The following is an 18,038-nucleotide window of genomic DNA, read 5'->3' as shown; positions in this document are numbered from 1 at the left end:
TAGTGTATAGCATCATTTGCATGCTGAGATTAAATTAAAGCCTTGAAATTCCTCTTTATAAAGCCTTGAAATTGTTCTTTATTACTTTGTGAACACTTTTATCCTGCACTTTGAGCTGACCACAGTTAATTATTGAGATTGAAGCCATTGTCCTTGGTTCCTTTCCTACCCATTGCCTCCTTCCTTCTTTCTGATGGTTGCCTGAGCTGAACCAAACCACTTAGAATCAAAGCATCCCCACAGTGCAGAAGGAGGCCTTTAGGCCCATCGAGTCTGCACTGACTCTCTGACAGAGTATCTTGCCCAGGACCTCTCCTGCGCCCTATCCTCATAACCCTGCACATTTGCCATGGCTAATCCATCTAACCTAGACATCTTTGGACACTGAGGGGCAATTTAGCATGGTCAATCCATCTAACCTGCAGGTCTTTGGTCGTGGGAGGAAACCGGAGCACCCGGAGGAAACCCACATAAACACTGGGGAAATGAGCAAACGCCACACAGACAGGTACCCGAGGCTAAAATTGAACCCGGGTCCCTGGTGCTGAGGTAGCAGTGCTAACTGCTGTGCCACCATGCCACTCTGACACTTGCCAAAAAGGTATCCAATTAGACCCTGAGCTTAGTTCCAAATCTGTATCTCTTTAGTCACCAAAGCTATCAACTTCCACTTCTGTAACATTGTCTGCTTCAACCCAACTGATGAAATGCTCATTGCCTAGACAATCAATAGACTCAACCACCCCAGTATTCTTCTTGTCAGTCTCTCACTTTCTACCCTCTGCGCTCATTCAAAACTCTGCCAACCATGTCCTAATTTGCACCAAGTCCAGTTTATCCATCATCTCTGATCCCTAACCTGCATTGGCTTCTGGTCTGGCTATATCTCCATTTTTGAAATTTTCACCCTGTTTTCAAATCCCTCTTAGGATCTCACCCCTCCCTAAGTCTGTAACCCCCTCCCGCCTGACCATAGATCTCTGCTCATCCAATTCTGGCCTCTTGAGCTTTGCCAATTTTCATTGTTCCACCATTGCTGGCCTTGCCTCCAGCTGCTGAGGCCCTAACCTCTGAAATATCTTTCCCTAAAACCCCTCCGCCTCCCCCTCCTTCCTTTTAAAATGTCCTTAAAACCTAATTCTTTGACTAAATGCTTGGTCATCTACTCTAATCTCTCTTTTTTTGTCTTGGTGTCAAATTTTATTAATAACATTCTTGTGAAGCTATTAAAGGTGCTATATACCAAATGTAGTGGTTGTTGTGGTATGAATATTAATTGTTTGCTGGACGCTATAGGTGAAATTCACAGAAGGGGATTTATTATCCAAGATGTCATTACTGCAGTCTTAACAAATAATCTGCTTTTGATTTCTTGGAACTCTGTATCTGGGGGTATAACTCATTTTGCCAATGTGGCTGAACTTTCAGCAAGTCCTGTCGTATTTCAAAGCTAGTGGCTGAGCCAGTGTCGCTTTGAACAGTAAGTAGTCTCTCAACGCCAGGTTAAAGTCCAGCAGGTTTATTTGGTAGTGCGAGCTTTCGGAGCGCTGCCCCTTCATCAGATGAGTCACCTGATGAAGGAGCAGCCCTCTGAAAGCTCGTGCTACCAAATAAACCTGTTGGACTTTAACCTGGTGTTGAGACTGCTTACTGTGCCCACCCCAGTACAACGCCAGCAACTCCACATCATGGCTTTGAACAGTAACGTTTTCTTCTCCTTTGAATACAGATTCGCAGAAGACGCCTTGCACGGCTTGCTGGTGGACTGACTTCACAACCCACCACTCCGCTTACCTCCCCGCAACGAGAAAACCCACCAGGAGTATCTGCAGCGACGCCTGGCATATCTCAAAATATGGCCCTAAGTGTACAGAGCGTGACTCCGGCCACCTCTCCTATTGGAGCAACAGGTATGGGAGAGTGAGATAGCTGCGACTGATTTGAGCTAAATTGCTAACAGAACCACATTTGGCTTGCAGTGTTTTACCTCTATGATTATTTAAAAGCAGCAGTGAGATGGAGATTTTTAAGGATTTAATGGTTGTAAGCAGAAGGTTTACTGTGACGACGAAGTGTAGATTTTGTAGTTAAATTGTAAGCTTTCCCATCTAATCCAAATTGATCCAGGAGCTATGTCTGAAAACAATGTCACGTTTAGTTATGTTTCTGCATTATAGTGTGTTTATAGGAGAAACAGGAGAGTTTCAAAAATGGATTACAGAAAACCTGTAGTCAATTGAAGTTGTATATAGGCTTTCCTTCGCACCAGATGTGTTTTCTTAAATGTTCTACTTTTGTGTTGGCCCTCCTTTCATTCCTTGTTTTTCGTTAAAATAGTTTTCTGTACATACAGTGAAACCTATGCAAATAGGCACTTCCAGAAGCACAAGAACTTATTGACAGTCCCAAATAACTTGCATTGTAAATTTTACAAGTGGCACAGAGGCCACGGAGACTCGCAAATTCCAAACTGCAGAGAACAGTCCCTGAAGCAAACCCTTTTTACAAAAAGAAACCTACATTTACATTGTGCTTTTTTTTTTGCCACCACCGGATACCCCAAAGCACTTTACAGCCGAACTTTACACTACAACTTAAAATCCAGGACATGGGCCCGGCATTCACAATTTGAATTTTGTAAGATGGACTCTGACATGCTGATCACTGGAGGCTGCTGGATTCCTTTCTTCCCTGTCTTGGTATCCAGGCTTTGAATTCCCTCTGCCCCCGCAGCATTTTCTATGTACCCGCGCACGTGTACACACTCTTGCACTCTCAATGCCAGCAATTCACCAACCACCCCAACTCTTCTTGTAACTGCTGTCCCTGCTGATAGCAGTGTTTGTATACACCCACCCCCCCCGCAGCTGTTGTCAATAGGTACAGTGGCTATTTTTTTAAAAGGCGCATCTGCAAAAAAAAAGGCATTGTGGTGAGCTGTTCTTGGATGTCTACAACTTACAGCTTTCATTGTATCTTAATTCATTTGATCTTAACCAAAGAACAAAGAAAATTACAGCACAGGAACAGGCCCTTCGGCCCTCCAAGCCTGCACCGACCATGATGCCCGACTGAACTAAAACCTCCTACCCTTCCGGGGACCATATCCCTCCATTCCCATCCTATTCATGTATTTGTCCAGACGCCCCTTAACACTCACTATCGTACCTTCCACTACCTCCCCGGCAGTCAGTTCCAGGCACCCACCACCCTCTGTGTTTAAAAAAAAACTTGCCTTGTACATCTCTTTTAAACCTTGCCCCCCGCACCTTAAACCAATGCCCCCTAGTAATTGACGCTTCCATCCTGGGAAAAAGATTCTGACTATCCACTTTGTCCATGCCCCTCATAATCTTGTAGACTTCTATCCCAGGTTGCCCCTTAACCTCTGTCGTTCCAGTGAGAACAAACCAAGTTTCTCCAACCTCTCCTCATAGCTAATGCCTTCTATACCAGGCAACATCCTGGTAAATATTTCCTGTACCCTCTCCAAAGCCTCCACATCCTTCTGGTAGTGTGGCGACCAGGATTGAACACTATATTCCAAGTGGGGCCTAACTAAGGTTCTATAAAGCTGCAACATGACTTGCCAATTTTTAAACTCGTTGCCCCGGCTGATGGAGGCAAGCATGCTGTATGCCTTCTTGACTACCTTCTCCATCTGCGTTGCCACTTTCGGTGACCTGTGTATCTGTACACCCAATCCTTTCTCTATCCCTTTGGATTTTTGAATCCAAACACTGGATGAGTTTTCAATGATGTGGAGATGCCGGCGTTGGACTGGGATAAAAACACAGTAAGAAGTCTAACAACACCAGGTTAAAATCCAACAGGTTTATTTGATAGCAAAAGCCACTAGCTTTCGGAACAGGCTGTCCCTTCGTCAGGCGGGTGGGAGTTCTGATTACAAACTTTATGCCCTGTTTGTAATCAGAACTCCCACCATCTGACGAAGGGACAGCCTGTTCCGAAAGCTAGTGGCTTTTGCTACCAAATAAACCTGTTGGATTTTAACCTGATGTTGTTAGACTTCTTACTGAGTTTTCAATGACAGTATGGCTACCTTTATTGTACTAGTTAAGCAAAGGTGGATGAAGAATGTTTTCTTCAGGCTGGGAACTTGAAACAAATTGGTACGTGAACTACAATCAGTGGATTGTTGGTGAAAATACCATGATCTAAGTTGGTTTTGTATCGTGCAGGACCTGTATTGGTGACTTTGGTATCTGGCATGTAGGACTTGCATGGCTGACTGCAACCTGATATTGAAATTACTGTGATTTATCAGTGGATTGCTTGATTGATTTAATGCCTGCAAACAAATTTAAAAGTATTTGTTAAAATGCACAATTCATGATGAAATAGAGTCCAAATGTGTTTGTTGTGCAATGTTATCATTTCTGTCAGAGTGCGGTGGCCAAATCAGTACTGTGGAGCCAATCTTGATGTGTTGTAGCTGAGACTTGAATCATTCTGGTTGTTCAGATTGCCCTGCCACCCAACCATTACAGTTCTGTTCTTTTACAGCTGGTGCGTCTTTCCAAGTCGAAGCAACTGTTGACAATGGCTAAAATTGTTTTCATGAATTTGGATGGAAAAATTATTGATCAAGGCATGGCATGGAAAGGTGGCACTGCTGCCTCACAGTGCCAGGGACCTGGGTTCAATTCCCAGCTTGGATCACTGTCTGTGTGGAGTTTGCACGTTCTCCCCTTATCTGCGTGGGTTTCCTCCGGGTCCTCTGGTTTCCTCCCCTAGTTCAAAGGCGTGCGGGTTAGGTTGATTCACCATGCTACATTGATCCTTAGTATCAGGGGGATTTGTAGGGTCAGTGTGTGGGGTTACAGGGGTACGGCCCGGGGGGGATTGTTGTCGATGCAGGCTCGGTGGGCTGAATGGCCTCCTTCTGCACTATAGGGATTCTATGGTTCTGTGAACCAATAGAATTTGTCATTAAGATGAGCTATCATGGGACCATGAGAAGAGGTGTAAGCCCTTGATTTAGATTTAATCTGCTTGCAGTCTTGTTTAGTTCTTTAATATAGTATTCCTATATTAAACCACGAGGTGCTCCGACTTACTACTAAGTTTGTGATGCTTGCATGGCAGGTTCTATGTCTGATGGTTTTGGGTGGGTATTGAATATTTGCCCCTATAAAGACAAACCTGGGAGGAAAAAACAAACTTGGTTGCCTTTCCATTCCATCTAATTTAGTTTTGGCAAAATGCCCCAGCTTGATTTTGGGTAGTCTTAGCTTTTGGAGATGTTGTGCTATTGTTTTGACTAATTACTTGTCTCTGGGTACCCTGGTTTAGAGAAACAAGTCTCTACCGCTTGAAGATGGGTTTTCTGATTGATGTTTCTTCTGTGCTGTGAATTGTGGGCAAGTGCTTCCACTATATTTTGAACAGTTTAATATCAAATTTCCAGTACTTGACATGGAATTCCAGTATTGAAGCATCTGTTTGGGATGGTAGTAGTCTGTTTTCAGGGTCAATTTAACATGGCCAATCAACCTAACCTGCACATGTTTGGACTGTGGGAGGAAACCGGAGCACCCGGAGGAAACCCACGCAGACATGGGGAGAATGAGCAAACTCCACACAGTGACCCGAGCTGGGAATTAAACCCGGGTCCCTGGTGCAGTGAGGCAGCAGTACTAACCCCAGTGCCACCATGCATGTATTAGTATACAGTGAAAGTATTGTTTCTTGCGAGCTATACAGACAAAGCATACCATTCATAGAGAAGGAAAGGAGAGAGTGCAGAATGTAGAGTTACAGTCATAGCTAGGGTGTAGAGAAAAATCAACTTAGTGCAAGGTAGGTCCATTCAAAAGTCTGATGGCAGCAGGGAAGAAGCTGTTCTTGAGTCGGTTGGTACGTGACCTTGGACTTTTGTATCTTTTTCCTGACTGAAGAAGGTGGAAGAGAGTGTGTCCGGGGTGCGTGGGGTCCTTAATTATGCTGGCTGCTTTTCCGAGGCAGCGGGAAGTGTAGACAGAGTCAATGGATGGGAGGCTGGTTTGTGTGATGGATTGGGCTACATTCACGACCTTTTGTAGTTCCTTCCAGCCTCGGGCAGAGCAGGAGCCATACCAAGCTGTGATACAACCAGAAAGAATGCTTTCTATGGTGCATCTGTAAAAGTTGGTGAGAGTCGTAGCTGACATGCCAAATTTCCTTAGTCTTCTGAGAAAGTAGAGGTGTTGGTGGGCTTTCTTAACTGTAGTGTCAGCATGGGGGGACCAGGACAGAGTCACTATCTGTGCAGAGTCTGCACTTTCTCTCCGTGTCCCTGTGGGTTTCCTCCGGGTGCTCCGGTTTCCTCCCACAGTCCAAAGATGTGCTGGTTAGGTTGATTGGCCATGCTAAATTGACCCTTGTGTCAGGGGGATTAGCAGGGTAAATGCATGGGGTTATGGAGATAGGGCCTGGGTAGGATTGTGTTTGGTACAGACTTGATGGGCCAAATGGCTGCCTTCTGTATTGTAGGGATTCTATGATTTTGCTCTTAGCATAAAGAACAAGAGAAAAAACTCGGTTAATTGCAGAATATCTTGGTTCAAGACATAGATGGGCGCCTCAAATTTTATAATTCTCTAAAACATAAATAAGCAGCTTCTAACCACCTGTATAGTGTTTTAAAACCCCAGTATATAATATAAAGTATATTTTAACCAGATAGATACTGAAGACTTTATTCTTGTTACTGTTCCTTTTACAGTTCACTAAAGGAACTGTACTGTGCAAATATTGCTAAGGTCTGGTATAAAAATTTGTTTCAAATATGTGAAACAGTTTGTCAAAGCCACCGATCCTTGCTTCATCCTGTATGTTTTTATCTTATTTTCCCCTTCAACATTCTACTTTCCTGATCCATTTTGTCACACTACTGTGCAGTGGAGTTTTGGCTTTCCAGTAATATGATGGAAACAGCCTTTCTAATCCATAGCTGTGTTGCTACTTCAACATGGTTGTGTGTTACTTTTAACTTATCACCACCTTAATATTTCCCACCACTACTTAAGGGGTAGCACAGTGGTTAACACTATTGTGTCTCAGCTCCAGGGACCCGGTTCGATTCCCCCTTTGCTGACTGTCTATGTGGAGTTTGCACATTCTCCCCGTGTTTATTCATGGGTTACCTCTGGGTGCTCCGGTTTCCTCCCACAATCCAAAGATGCGCAGGCTAGGTGGTTTGGCCATGCTAAATTGCCCCTTGGTGTGCCCGAAGATGTCTAGGTTTGGGGGGGGGGATTAGCCATGCTAAATGCATGGGGGTACGAGAATTGGGGCAGAGGTGTTGGGTCTGGGTAATATGTTCAGTACCCTAATTATGACAAAGTGTTCTTTGGAAATTGAATCAAATAAGTGGTACAGGGCGAGGTCACTAATTTCTTTGTTTATACTGAGACAACAGAGATAGAATAATAAATGCATTGGCATACATGACCTCTGTACCTAAACATGTTTAAAATATAGAAGTTACCTTCCTAAACTTGAGCCCCAAGGTGTCAGATTACTACTCCTATTATGAAAGTCTGGCAAAAAATGAGTACAGTAATCCTTTTGAGATGTTCTGCTATTTGAATTTTATAGTAATTATTCTTTTGACTTTACAATGTGGGTAGGGGATTAGAGCTATCGATCTGAAGGATGGGACCCAGTGTAAAGAATTGTCTTTTGATGCTGTAAATTCTTTTAACTCCTTTACTTGGGTGACATTATCCGAACCAAGCTTGGAAGTTTGTTTTTTGAAACCTTGTTTGGTGGCACAGTGGTTAGCACTGCTGCCTCACAGTGCCATTCAGTCCCTGGCTTGGGTCACTGTCTGTGTGGAGTCTGTACATTCTCCCCGTGTCTGCGTGGGTTTCCTCCAGGTGTTCCAGTTTCCTCCCACAGTCCAAAGATGTACTGGTTAGGTGGATTGGCCATGCTAAATTGCCCCTTAGTGCCAGGGGGACTAGTTAGGGTAAATACATGGAGTTAAAGGGGTAGGGCCTGGGGTGGGACTGTGGTCGGTGCAGGCTCGATGGGTCGAATGGCCTCCTCCTGCACTGTGGGATTCTAACATGCTGTAAACAGACAGTTTGAACTGACTTGTATAACAATGGGATTAATGTTTGCACCATTTTCAAAAAAGTATTTCTACATTACAATGTGCAACTTTACCATTATCCTTAATAAACTCTATCAAATGTTTTAAAAACTTGTATGAATTTGGGGTACATTATGGTATTGATCATGGATGAACCCATGGATTCATTGAAGCTTACTTGTATGGTTATGTTACTGAGCTAGTAATCAGCGACCTGGACTAATAGTACAGAGAATGAAAGTGCAAACCCGCCTTCCACAACTATTTGTACTTGCTAAGCAGTATTAGTAACAGAGAATATGCAGCAGTCAGATTGTTATAAAGCAATTTGTTCACTCTTGTCCTCTTGGACAAGGAAACCCACTGTCCTTGCTTCGCCTGGGTTGAGACACTCTGGTCCTACATGGTGATTGACTGGTAACTGCCCTCTGAAAGCCCACCACCACCTCAGGGCAGCTATGGGCAAACAATCGATACAAGCCCTGCTAGTGACATCCACGATCCAAGAATAAATGAAAGAGAAATGTGTCTCCCAGCAATAACATTTCTGAAACTGAGAAAAGTGTGTATCTGGGATGTGGTCAAAACCACTGTTTGCATATAACGACATGTTGGATGTTATGAGCAATGCCATGGGAGATTAACTGGCATGTCATTTAAGATCAGATGTTCAAAATGTTGCTTTGTTACCTATGAAGAACCCGGGAGAAGCTTTGCCGAATTTTCCACCGAGAAATGAAGTATGTTGTGTTTGGTATGTTGCAGGACATGCAGTCTGTGATCAGTAGAAGGGGATTTTGTTAAACTAAGTATGCAATCTAACTGGTTCAGCAAAAATGCTTGATGTAGGGTCATCCAGACTCGAAACGTTAGCTCTATTCTCTCTCCACAGCTGCTGTCAGACCTGCTGAGATATTTCCAGAATTTTCTGTTTTTGTTTCAGATTCCAGCATCCACAGTAATTTGCTCTTATCCTGTGCGCCATCAGTGATGTTTTTCCCTAATTCATATAGCATGCTGCAGTGCCTGTCCTCACAAAAGATACTTGGTTTTCGTTGGATGTGCAGCAAGTGTCTGCATTTTTCCTCCTCCTTTTTTTGACTGCATCGTATTTGCCCCACTCCGAATCGATTTGTAGTTTGTTTTGGGGAACAAACCCAGGGTGAAATATCGCCAGCTGTGCTCCTGAAATCCACAGTTTGTCTCCAAGGAAGTGAACATCAACCCGATGGATCAGAATTCAGAGGGTCGAGAGTAATGGGAAACGAGGCCGAGGGAGCACCTTAGTATTTACAGGCGTACACGACATTCCATTATGGAGCCTGAGCAAGGTTCCTGCTGCTTATCCAGCTCACATTAATCAACTTTATTAGGCTTGCTAGCTCATTTGAAAGTTAATATATTGAGCATACCAACTCCCGATCTCATTAATGGGCAGGAGTTGGCTATTCAGCCATCGGTTGTGCCCTAGAACACTGCAGGTCTCACTGATTCTGGTATTAGATTACTGAGGCTGTCACAAAGGATTGACTCCGTTCTAACCTTCTAATGCCAGGCATGACATTCAAAGCCAACTTGACTACTGCTAACCATTCCATCCAGGTAGGATAGTCATTAGAAAAGTGACAAATGTAAGTTTGGGCCCTGGCTGGGTGAACACCAGATACGTGGATCTGCGTTGTGAGTACACAACTCCACGACATGGGGACACACACCAGGGGCACAAAGTCTTCAGAATGAGCTGTTTGCCTCCATGAAATCTAATCCGAGTCACCACTGAATCCTGTGGACACAGTTTCATTTCCAGCCCTCAAGTAGAATATTGAAGCAGCTGTTGCACCGAGCCGCCGCCACCTCTGCTGAATAATGGATGTTTACGTTTAGCATGATGGAAGGGCCATGCAGGAGTCCTTGTCATGCACCAGGCATCTTAGTGTCTAAACATCCAAGTACATTGCTGCATGTGAAGCTACTCCAGATGTTTGGTAGGGGTGTGCCTGCCACAAGACTGCTAAGTGACAGGTCAGTGTAGAGAAGGCCCTCCCTCCCCCCTCCCTGCAACCGTTTTCTCCCAACCAGTCCATCTCAACTTGGTCCCGGGTCTTGCAAATGGGTTAAAGGAAGTCCTAGCGCATATCTAGGAGTTGGAAACCGTGGAACAGAACCATTTGGTCGCATGAAGACAGGGTAGGGGAGTGAGAATCTGAGTTTTCGACTACGTGGTTTAGAGGTGCGGTTACATTTTTAAAACCTCAGATTAAACTGCCACCGGGATGCATAACCATGGGCCTAATTTTCAACCCATTCAAAGCCCACCCACTTGCACAATTGTAGCTCCAAGAACACTTGGTTAATACCGTCCAAGACAAAGTCCAGCTCATTTGACTCACACGCATCCACCACTTAAACATTGACTCCCTCCGTCACCGCATAGTGGCATGATGCACTGCAGTTGTCTTCTGTGACAACATCTTCCTTTTTTTTTACAATCTAGAAGAAGGGCAGCAGATGACCACCAGGACCTGCAAGTTCCCCTCCAAGTCTCGCATTCTCATTAGGAATATGTTCAATGTCACTGGGTCAAAGTCCTGGAACTCCCTTTCGAACACACTGGGCGTACCAAGCAGAGGTTCAAGAAGGTGGCTCATTGACAGCAATTGGGGATGGGTAATAAATGCTGGCCTTGCCATCAATTTGCACTTCCCAGGAATGAATAAAATAATTTTGGGCCCTTTGAGGTTAAGGGTTGACAAATTTATATTTGTCCACCGCTGTCTCTCCTTTTACCATTCTCTGTGATTTATGGGTCTTGGAGGATTAGCAATTTTGCTGACATGGAAGGTTTTCTTGTAGTTCCTTTGGGAAATGTTACACAATGACGTCTTCCCTGAGACACTCTCCCTCATTTCCCTATGCAGGCAAATGTCTAGTTAAACCACAGCAAGTCAAAGATGGATAAACCAGGAGTTCTGTGCAGTGATTTCCTGTTTTCAAATGCCCTAAAGCTTGAGCAGTTTTTCCAGAGTGTTTGGTTACATGCAGCAGATAAATCAACATCTTCTGTTCAAATGAAATTTAAATTCAGCTGTACTGCTGGATGTACCTTTATAATGAAAGGAAAGGTAATCTCATCTACTTCCTATCCACTTCAGTATGTCATATTGTCTTCGTGCAGTATCCTGATCTCCTGATAAAAGATTTTTTAAAAACTTCTTTCAATAATAAACTTTTGCTGTTTCTCTTCCAATGTTAAATATGTCTGTGTGACTGAATATCATCTGTTCTCTCAGGTGTTGCACATAGAAGCCAGAGCAGTGAAGGTGTGAGCTCCCTCAGCAGTTCTCCATCAAATAGCCTAGAAAACCAGTCTCAAAGTCTGTCCAGATCTCAGAGTATGGATATCGATAGTGTGTCCTGTGAGAAAAGGTAATTAATCCACAGCTGTGAATCAGCAACCTACGTATCTATATATGGCCTTCCTGCCTGGTAATCGTAAACTTTATTTAAAGAAAACAATTTTTGAACAGGAGGATTAGGCAAACTAAAGGCTGCATTCTTAAGAAGCCAAAGTTTAGCTTTTTATCTCCGGAATAAATTTGTAATTCCAGTTAACTAACATGAATGCAAATTGTTCGAATGCGTTGATTGGTGGAATAGAACAGAGATAGCTGAGTGTTCTATTTTCAATAGCTACATAAATCTATGATTTGAAATCATGTAAAAATGTGTGTAATATATATGGTAATACTGGAACAAATGGCTGTTGCAGTCATTGGAGCATTTTAACATTACCTGCAATTGATTTGCTAAATGACTAAAACAAAGAAGGGAAAACTGATCCGCACACGGTGCCGCCGATGATTTTTCAGACAAAATGTGCAGCAGATTAATGGTTAATTACTGTATGGATTAAGTAATGTGTTTCTCTTCCAAACAGCATGTCCCAAGTGGACGTAGACTCAGGAATTGAAAATATGGAAGTCGATGAGGGTGATCGCCGGGAAAAAAGGAGTCTGACTGATAAGGTACAGCGACTGATGATTGTGTAGATTTTGCTGAGTAGTTTTGCACAGGAAGTCCACATTAATGACCAAGTGTTTGTGTGGAAAAGGCTGTGATATCAGATTCTGCTTTTCCCATTTCCTTTCCCGAGACTGGAATTTGAATAGGATCTGGGGAAAAAGTGACAAGTTATTTTTGTCTTGCAGATCGCTGATGTGTTGTTGCTATATCATTTAGTTGGGGCACTGGAGTTTAAATTTAAGGTCGTATTTTCAAGTTTCAGCGGTTTGTGAAGAGTTTGGTGGGAGCTTAACTGTCCTGCTGAGTGTAACAGCATATGAAATGAGGTTCATGTCACTTGGATGTGGGAGAGAGAATGAGTTTCTGCTTTTATGTCTACAACTTGCACTGTTTGGTGTTTTGAGGCAGCGCCTACCTTGAATAAATACACTTGTCCTTCCCATGTCAGTTTGCTGAATTTTCCATATAAATTCTGGTACAAGGTATTGGTGGTGTTGGCAGCCTTTAAAGGGGACAGATGAAGTCCGGATGAATTGTGTCCCAGGCTACTGTGAGAGGCAAGGGGGAAGATTGCAGGAGCTCTGACCCAAATTTTTAATTCCCCTCTGGCCACGGCGGGAGGTGCCAGAAAACTGTAGAACATTAATATGGTTCCATTATTTCAGAAAGGTTGTAGAGATAAGCCAGGGAACTACAGACCTGTGAGTCTCACGTCAGTGATAGGGAAACTATTGGAGAGAATCTATCTTCACTTGGAGAGGCAAGGTTTGATCAGGGATAGTCAGCAAGGCTTTGACAGAGGGAGGTCATGCCTAACAAATTTGGCTTAGTTGCAGGAGGCAAAGGGTGATGACGGAAGGCTGCTTAGGTGACTGGAAGCCATTGTCCCGTGGCATACCACAAGATCTGTGCTGGGTTCCCTATTATATTATTCGTAGTTTATATAAACAACATAGATGACTATGTTGGGGGATGAGGGGGGGGCATTGAGGCTGTGTCTTGGGCTACAGGTAAATATAGAATTTAACCATGAAAGTGTGAGATGATGCAATTTGGACAGAGTAATCTGACAAAGTAGTAGTCAATGAACATCATGACACTAGAAGATTCTGAGGAACAAAGGGACCTTGGCGTGTTTATCCATAGATCTCTGAAGGTGGAAAGACATGTTAGTGGGTTGGTGAAAAAGACATTTGCCTTTAGTAATCAAGGCATAGATTACAAAGGCAGGGAGGTGTTGGAGTTGTATAGAACTTTAGTGAGGCCACAGCTGGAGTACTGTGTGCAGTTCTGGTCGCCATATTATAGGAAGGATGTGATTGCATTGGAGAGGGTGCAGAGGAGGTTCACCAGGATGCTGCCTGGGATGCAACATTTGTGTTATAGATGGGTTGAATAGACTTGGGTTGTTTTTGATGGAGCAGAGAAGACTGAGGGGTGACCTGATTGAGGTGTTCCAAGATTATAAAGTTTATTCATTAGTGTCACAAGTAGGCTTACATTAACACTGCAATGAAGTTACTGTGAAAATCGCCTAGTTGCCCCACTCCAGCGCTTGTTCGGGTACACTGAGGGAGAATTGAGCAGGGCCAATGCAACTAATCAGCATGCCTTTCAGACTGTGGGAGGAAACCAGAGCACCCGGAGGAGAACGTGCAAACTCTACATGGACAGTGACCCAAGCCAGAAATTGAACCCAGGACCCTGGCGCTGTGAGGCAGCAGTGCCACCATGCTGCCCCAATGAGATTGAGGGGTGTGGATAGGGAGCAGCTGTTCCTCTTGGTTGAAGGGTCAGTCACAAGTTCAAGATGAGGGGCACGAGGTTTAGTGGGGGGGGGATGAGAGGAAAAGCCATTTTACCCAGAGGGTGATGACAGTCTGAGATGCACTGCCTGGAAGGGTGGTAGAGGCGGGGTTGCCTCACATCCTTTAAAAAGTACCTGGATGAGCACTTGGCATGTCATGACATTCAAGGCTATGGGCCAAGTGTTGGTAAAGGAGATTAGGTAGGTCAGGTGTTTCCCATGTGTCGGTGCTGACTCGATGGCTAAAGGGCTGCTTCTGCACTCTGATTCTGTGGATATTTACCATTGACCATTGTAACTAGACTTAACGCACAGCATGTATGTTACAATGAAATATTGATGGAATAATCTCATTATTCGTTCATTAGATTGATATGATTAAACTCTGAAATATTAAGATGCCTTGAAGGCTCACTGGATAGATTGGATAAATTCAGAATTTAGCATATTGTTGAGTCCTATAGATGATGACGGTTCCTGCACCCGATTATGGTTAAGTTAAATGTTTCTGGCTGAGGTGGCAGATGGGACCTACAATCGGCATCATTGTTCTTGGAGTAAGGAGGGCAAATGTTGCTCGAGTTCTTGCTCTTTTTTTATCTAATGACCTCGCCACTTTTCAATGTGCAACTGTTGCTGTTATGGATATCTGGTATCTGCACCAATCAATCAATGACAACTGCTTTTGTTTCTAGGAACCTTCCTTGGGGTCAGATGTGTCAGAAGAACAAGCACTTTCGCTTATATGTAAAATCTTCCGGGTCTCCTGGAAGGAACGTGATCAGGATGTGATTTTCTTACCCGGTCTGGCTGCAGAGTTTAAACAGAATGCGAAAGAAGGTGCGGACTAACAACAATAATGGATAATCTAGAATAGCCTTTCCCCAAACTTTTTTAGCTAAGGGCACGCATATGCTGGAATGCTACTGCCCCATATTATCTATACGATAAATGGCAGAACCATAAAGGGTGTAGATACGCAGAGGGACCTGGGTGTGCAAGTCCACAGATCCTTGAAGGTGACGTCACAGGTGGAGAAGGTGGTGAAGAAGGCTTATGGCCTGCTTGCCTTTATAGGACGGGGCATAGAGTATAAAAGTTGGGGTCTGATGTTGCAGATGTATAGAACATTGGTTCGGCCGCATTTGGAATACTGCGTCCAGTTCTGGTCGCCACACTACCAGAAGGACATGGAGGCTTTGGAGAGAGTACAGAGGAGGTTTACCAGGATGTTGCCTGGTATGGAGGGGCTTAGTTATGAGGAGAGATTGGGTAAACTGGGGTTGTTCTCCCTGGAAAGACGGAGGATGAGGGGAGACTTAATAGAGGTGTATAAAATTATGAAAGGCATAGATAGGGTGAACGGTGGGAAGCTTTTCCCCAGGTCGGTGGTGACGTTCACGAGGGGTCATAGGTTCAAGGTGAAGGGAGGGAGGTTTAACACAGATATCAGAAGGACATATTTTACACAGAGGGTGGTGGGGGCCTGGAATGCGCTGCCAGGCAAGGTGGTGGAGGCGGACATACTGGGAACGTTTAAGACTTATCTAGATAGCCACATGAACGGAATGGGAATGGAGGGGTACAAAAGAATGGTCTAGTTTGGACCAGGGAGCGGCACGGGCTTGGAGGGCCGAAGGGCCTGTTCCTGTGCTGTACTGTTCTTTGTTCACCTGCCATGGAATCTGAGTGGGCGAGGGGCAGACGGATAAGTCTGTTGACTTTGGGCGGGAATTCGAGGCCGTAAAATCCTGCCCATAAAGTGAGATTTGGAAAGTTGCTCTCTTGAATCTATCATCAAGGAAGAAATAGCGAGACATCTGGATATCAGTTGTCCCATTGGGAAGACGCAGCATGGTTTCATGAAGGGTAGGTCACGTTTGACTAATTTGGTGGAATTCTTTGAGAACATTACATGTGTGTTGGACAATGGAGAACCTGTGGATGTGATGTATCTGGATTTCCAGAAGGCTTTTGGCAAGGTGCCGCACCAAAGGCTGCTGCATAAGATAAAGGTGCACGGTGTTATGGATAATTTATTAGCATGGATAGAGGATTGGTTAACTAAGAAAACGAAAAGATGGGGGTAAATGGGTGTTTTTCTGGTTGGCGATCAGTGACTAGTGGTGTGCCTCGGGGATCAGTGTTGGGACCGCAATTGTTTACGATTTATATAGATGATTTGGAGTTGGGGACCAAGTGTAGTGTGTCAAAATTTGCAGATGACACTAAGCCGGGAGGCTGAGCAAAGTGTGCAGAGGATGCTGAAAGTCTGCAAAGGGATATAGATAGTCTAAGTGAGTGGGCGAGGGTCTGGCAGATGGAGTACAATGTTGGTAAATATGAGGTCATCCATTTTGGTTGGAATAACAGCAAAATGGACTATTATTTAAATGGTAAAAAATTGCAGTAAGCTGCTGTGCAGAGGGACCTGGGTGTCCTTGTGCATGAATTACAAGGAATTGGTTTGCAGGTGCAACAGGTAATCAAGAAGGCAAATGGAATTTTGTCCTTCATTGCGAGAGGGGTGGAGTTTAAAAACAGGGAGGTTATGTTGCAGCTGTATAAGGTGCTGGTGAGGCCACACCGGAGTACTGCACAGTTTTGGTCTCTGAGAAAGGATACACTGGCACTGGAGGGGGTGCAGAGGAGATTCACTAGGTTGATTCTGGAGTTGAGAGGGTTGGCTTATGAGGAGAGACTGAGTAGACTGGGACTGTACTCATTGGAATTCAGAAGAATGAGGGGAGATCTTACAGAAACATGTAAGATTATGAAGGGAATAGATAAGATAGAAGCAGGGAGGTTGTTTCCACTGGCAGGTGAAATTAGAACTAGGGGGCATGGCCTCAAAATAAGGGGGAGCAGAGTTAGGACTGAGTTGAGGAGTAACTTCTTCACACAAAGGATTGTGAATCTGGAATTCCCTGCCCAGTGAAGCAGTTGAGGCTACCTCATTGAATGATTTTGAGGCAAGGATAGATACATTTTTGAACAGTAAAGGAATTAAGGGTTATGGTGAGCGGGCGGGTAAGTGGAGCTGAGTCGATGAAAAGATCAACCATGATCTTATTGATTGGCGGGGCAGGCTCGAGGGGCCAGATGGCCTACTCCTGCTCCTAGTTCTTATGTTCTTTTTGTTTGTATCTTGGCTCTCATACTAATTTTGTTCTCATGTCAGGTTCCTGTTTGTCACATTTTATTTCTGAGTCATTCTGTTCTGCATTCTCTTAAAATGATTAAGTATTTAACATCTAGGGACAGCTTTTGTTGTTCATACATTTGTAATAGAAAATGTCCCCCCTCAAGTCCATGTACTGACATTAGATTGCTCTGCATTGAACATTGTGTTCAGGGTAAATATTGACTTGTAAGTGGATCTTCAGCTGGCTAATAAAATTAATTGTAATGTACATTTGATGAGAGGAAATTGTCTGTTTGTCCAGTAGGATTAATCAATGGTAATCCTATCTTTATTCTGAGAGGCACAAAGTCATGAAGCAAATAAATTCGCTATGAATATGTCTGCTACACTCTAGGAATCAAGTTGAAGATTACCGGTTGAAGTATTTTCTTTGCTTGACTAGTTTTCTCAGACTGGAAAGACTTGATTGGCCAGATTCTAATGGAGGTTCTGATGCTGTCCACTCAAATGCCAGAAGACAACCCATTTGCCAGTTTGACCGCCACCTCTCAACCTATTGCAGCAGCTGCAAGGTCACCTGACAGGAATTTGCCCCTAAACCCTTCAAGTCATGGAACAAGTCCAATGTTTTGCAGCCCGGGTTCTTTTGGTGCCAGTTCTTTGTCCAGGTAAGTGTGATAAGAGTCCAGATGTTTTCTGCTCAGTTCAAATATTTACAAGTAAGTTGAGGACTTGTAACAAGGAGTGCTTTTTTTCATAATTAGAATGAAAATATTGGTGACAAAAAAAGCATGGGAGCGGCTTGGTGAAATCATTCACCATGTTCACTGTTGTGGTATACTTGCTCTCTACAAGTCATGAAATGGGACATTCTCATAATTTGAAACTAGAATATTTTGAGTGTTTTTTGAAAAAGAAGGCTGGTGTGTTACTATAATCTGTTTTGTTTATCTTTTCTTTGA

The 18,038-nt window shown here is 43.8% G+C and overlaps 1 protein-coding gene across 1 annotated transcript in view; it reads left to right on the top strand.

Moving 5' to 3' along the window:
* Positions 1–18,038, top strand: part of ube4b (ubiquitination factor E4B, UFD2 homolog (S. cerevisiae)) — an 81,384-nt gene that overhangs the window by 14,151 nt on the left and 49,195 nt on the right. Inside the window, exons 2-6 of the mRNA XM_078238684.1 lie at positions 1,730–1,910; positions 11,392–11,527; positions 12,039–12,126; positions 14,627–14,771; positions 17,519–17,744. Coding sequence (XP_078094810.1) covers positions 1,730–1,910; positions 11,392–11,527; positions 12,039–12,126; positions 14,627–14,771; positions 17,519–17,744 — 776 coding nt within the window. The remainder of the gene's footprint in view (positions 1–1,729; positions 1,911–11,391; positions 11,528–12,038; positions 12,127–14,626; positions 14,772–17,518; positions 17,745–18,038) is intronic.

Source organism: Mustelus asterias, chromosome 22, assembly GCF_964213995.1.
Source record: "Mustelus asterias chromosome 22, sMusAst1.hap1.1, whole genome shotgun sequence".
Taxonomy (NCBI): Eukaryota; Metazoa; Chordata; class Chondrichthyes; order Carcharhiniformes; family Triakidae; genus Mustelus; species Mustelus asterias.
This window is presented reverse-complemented; position numbering and strand designations above follow the sequence as displayed.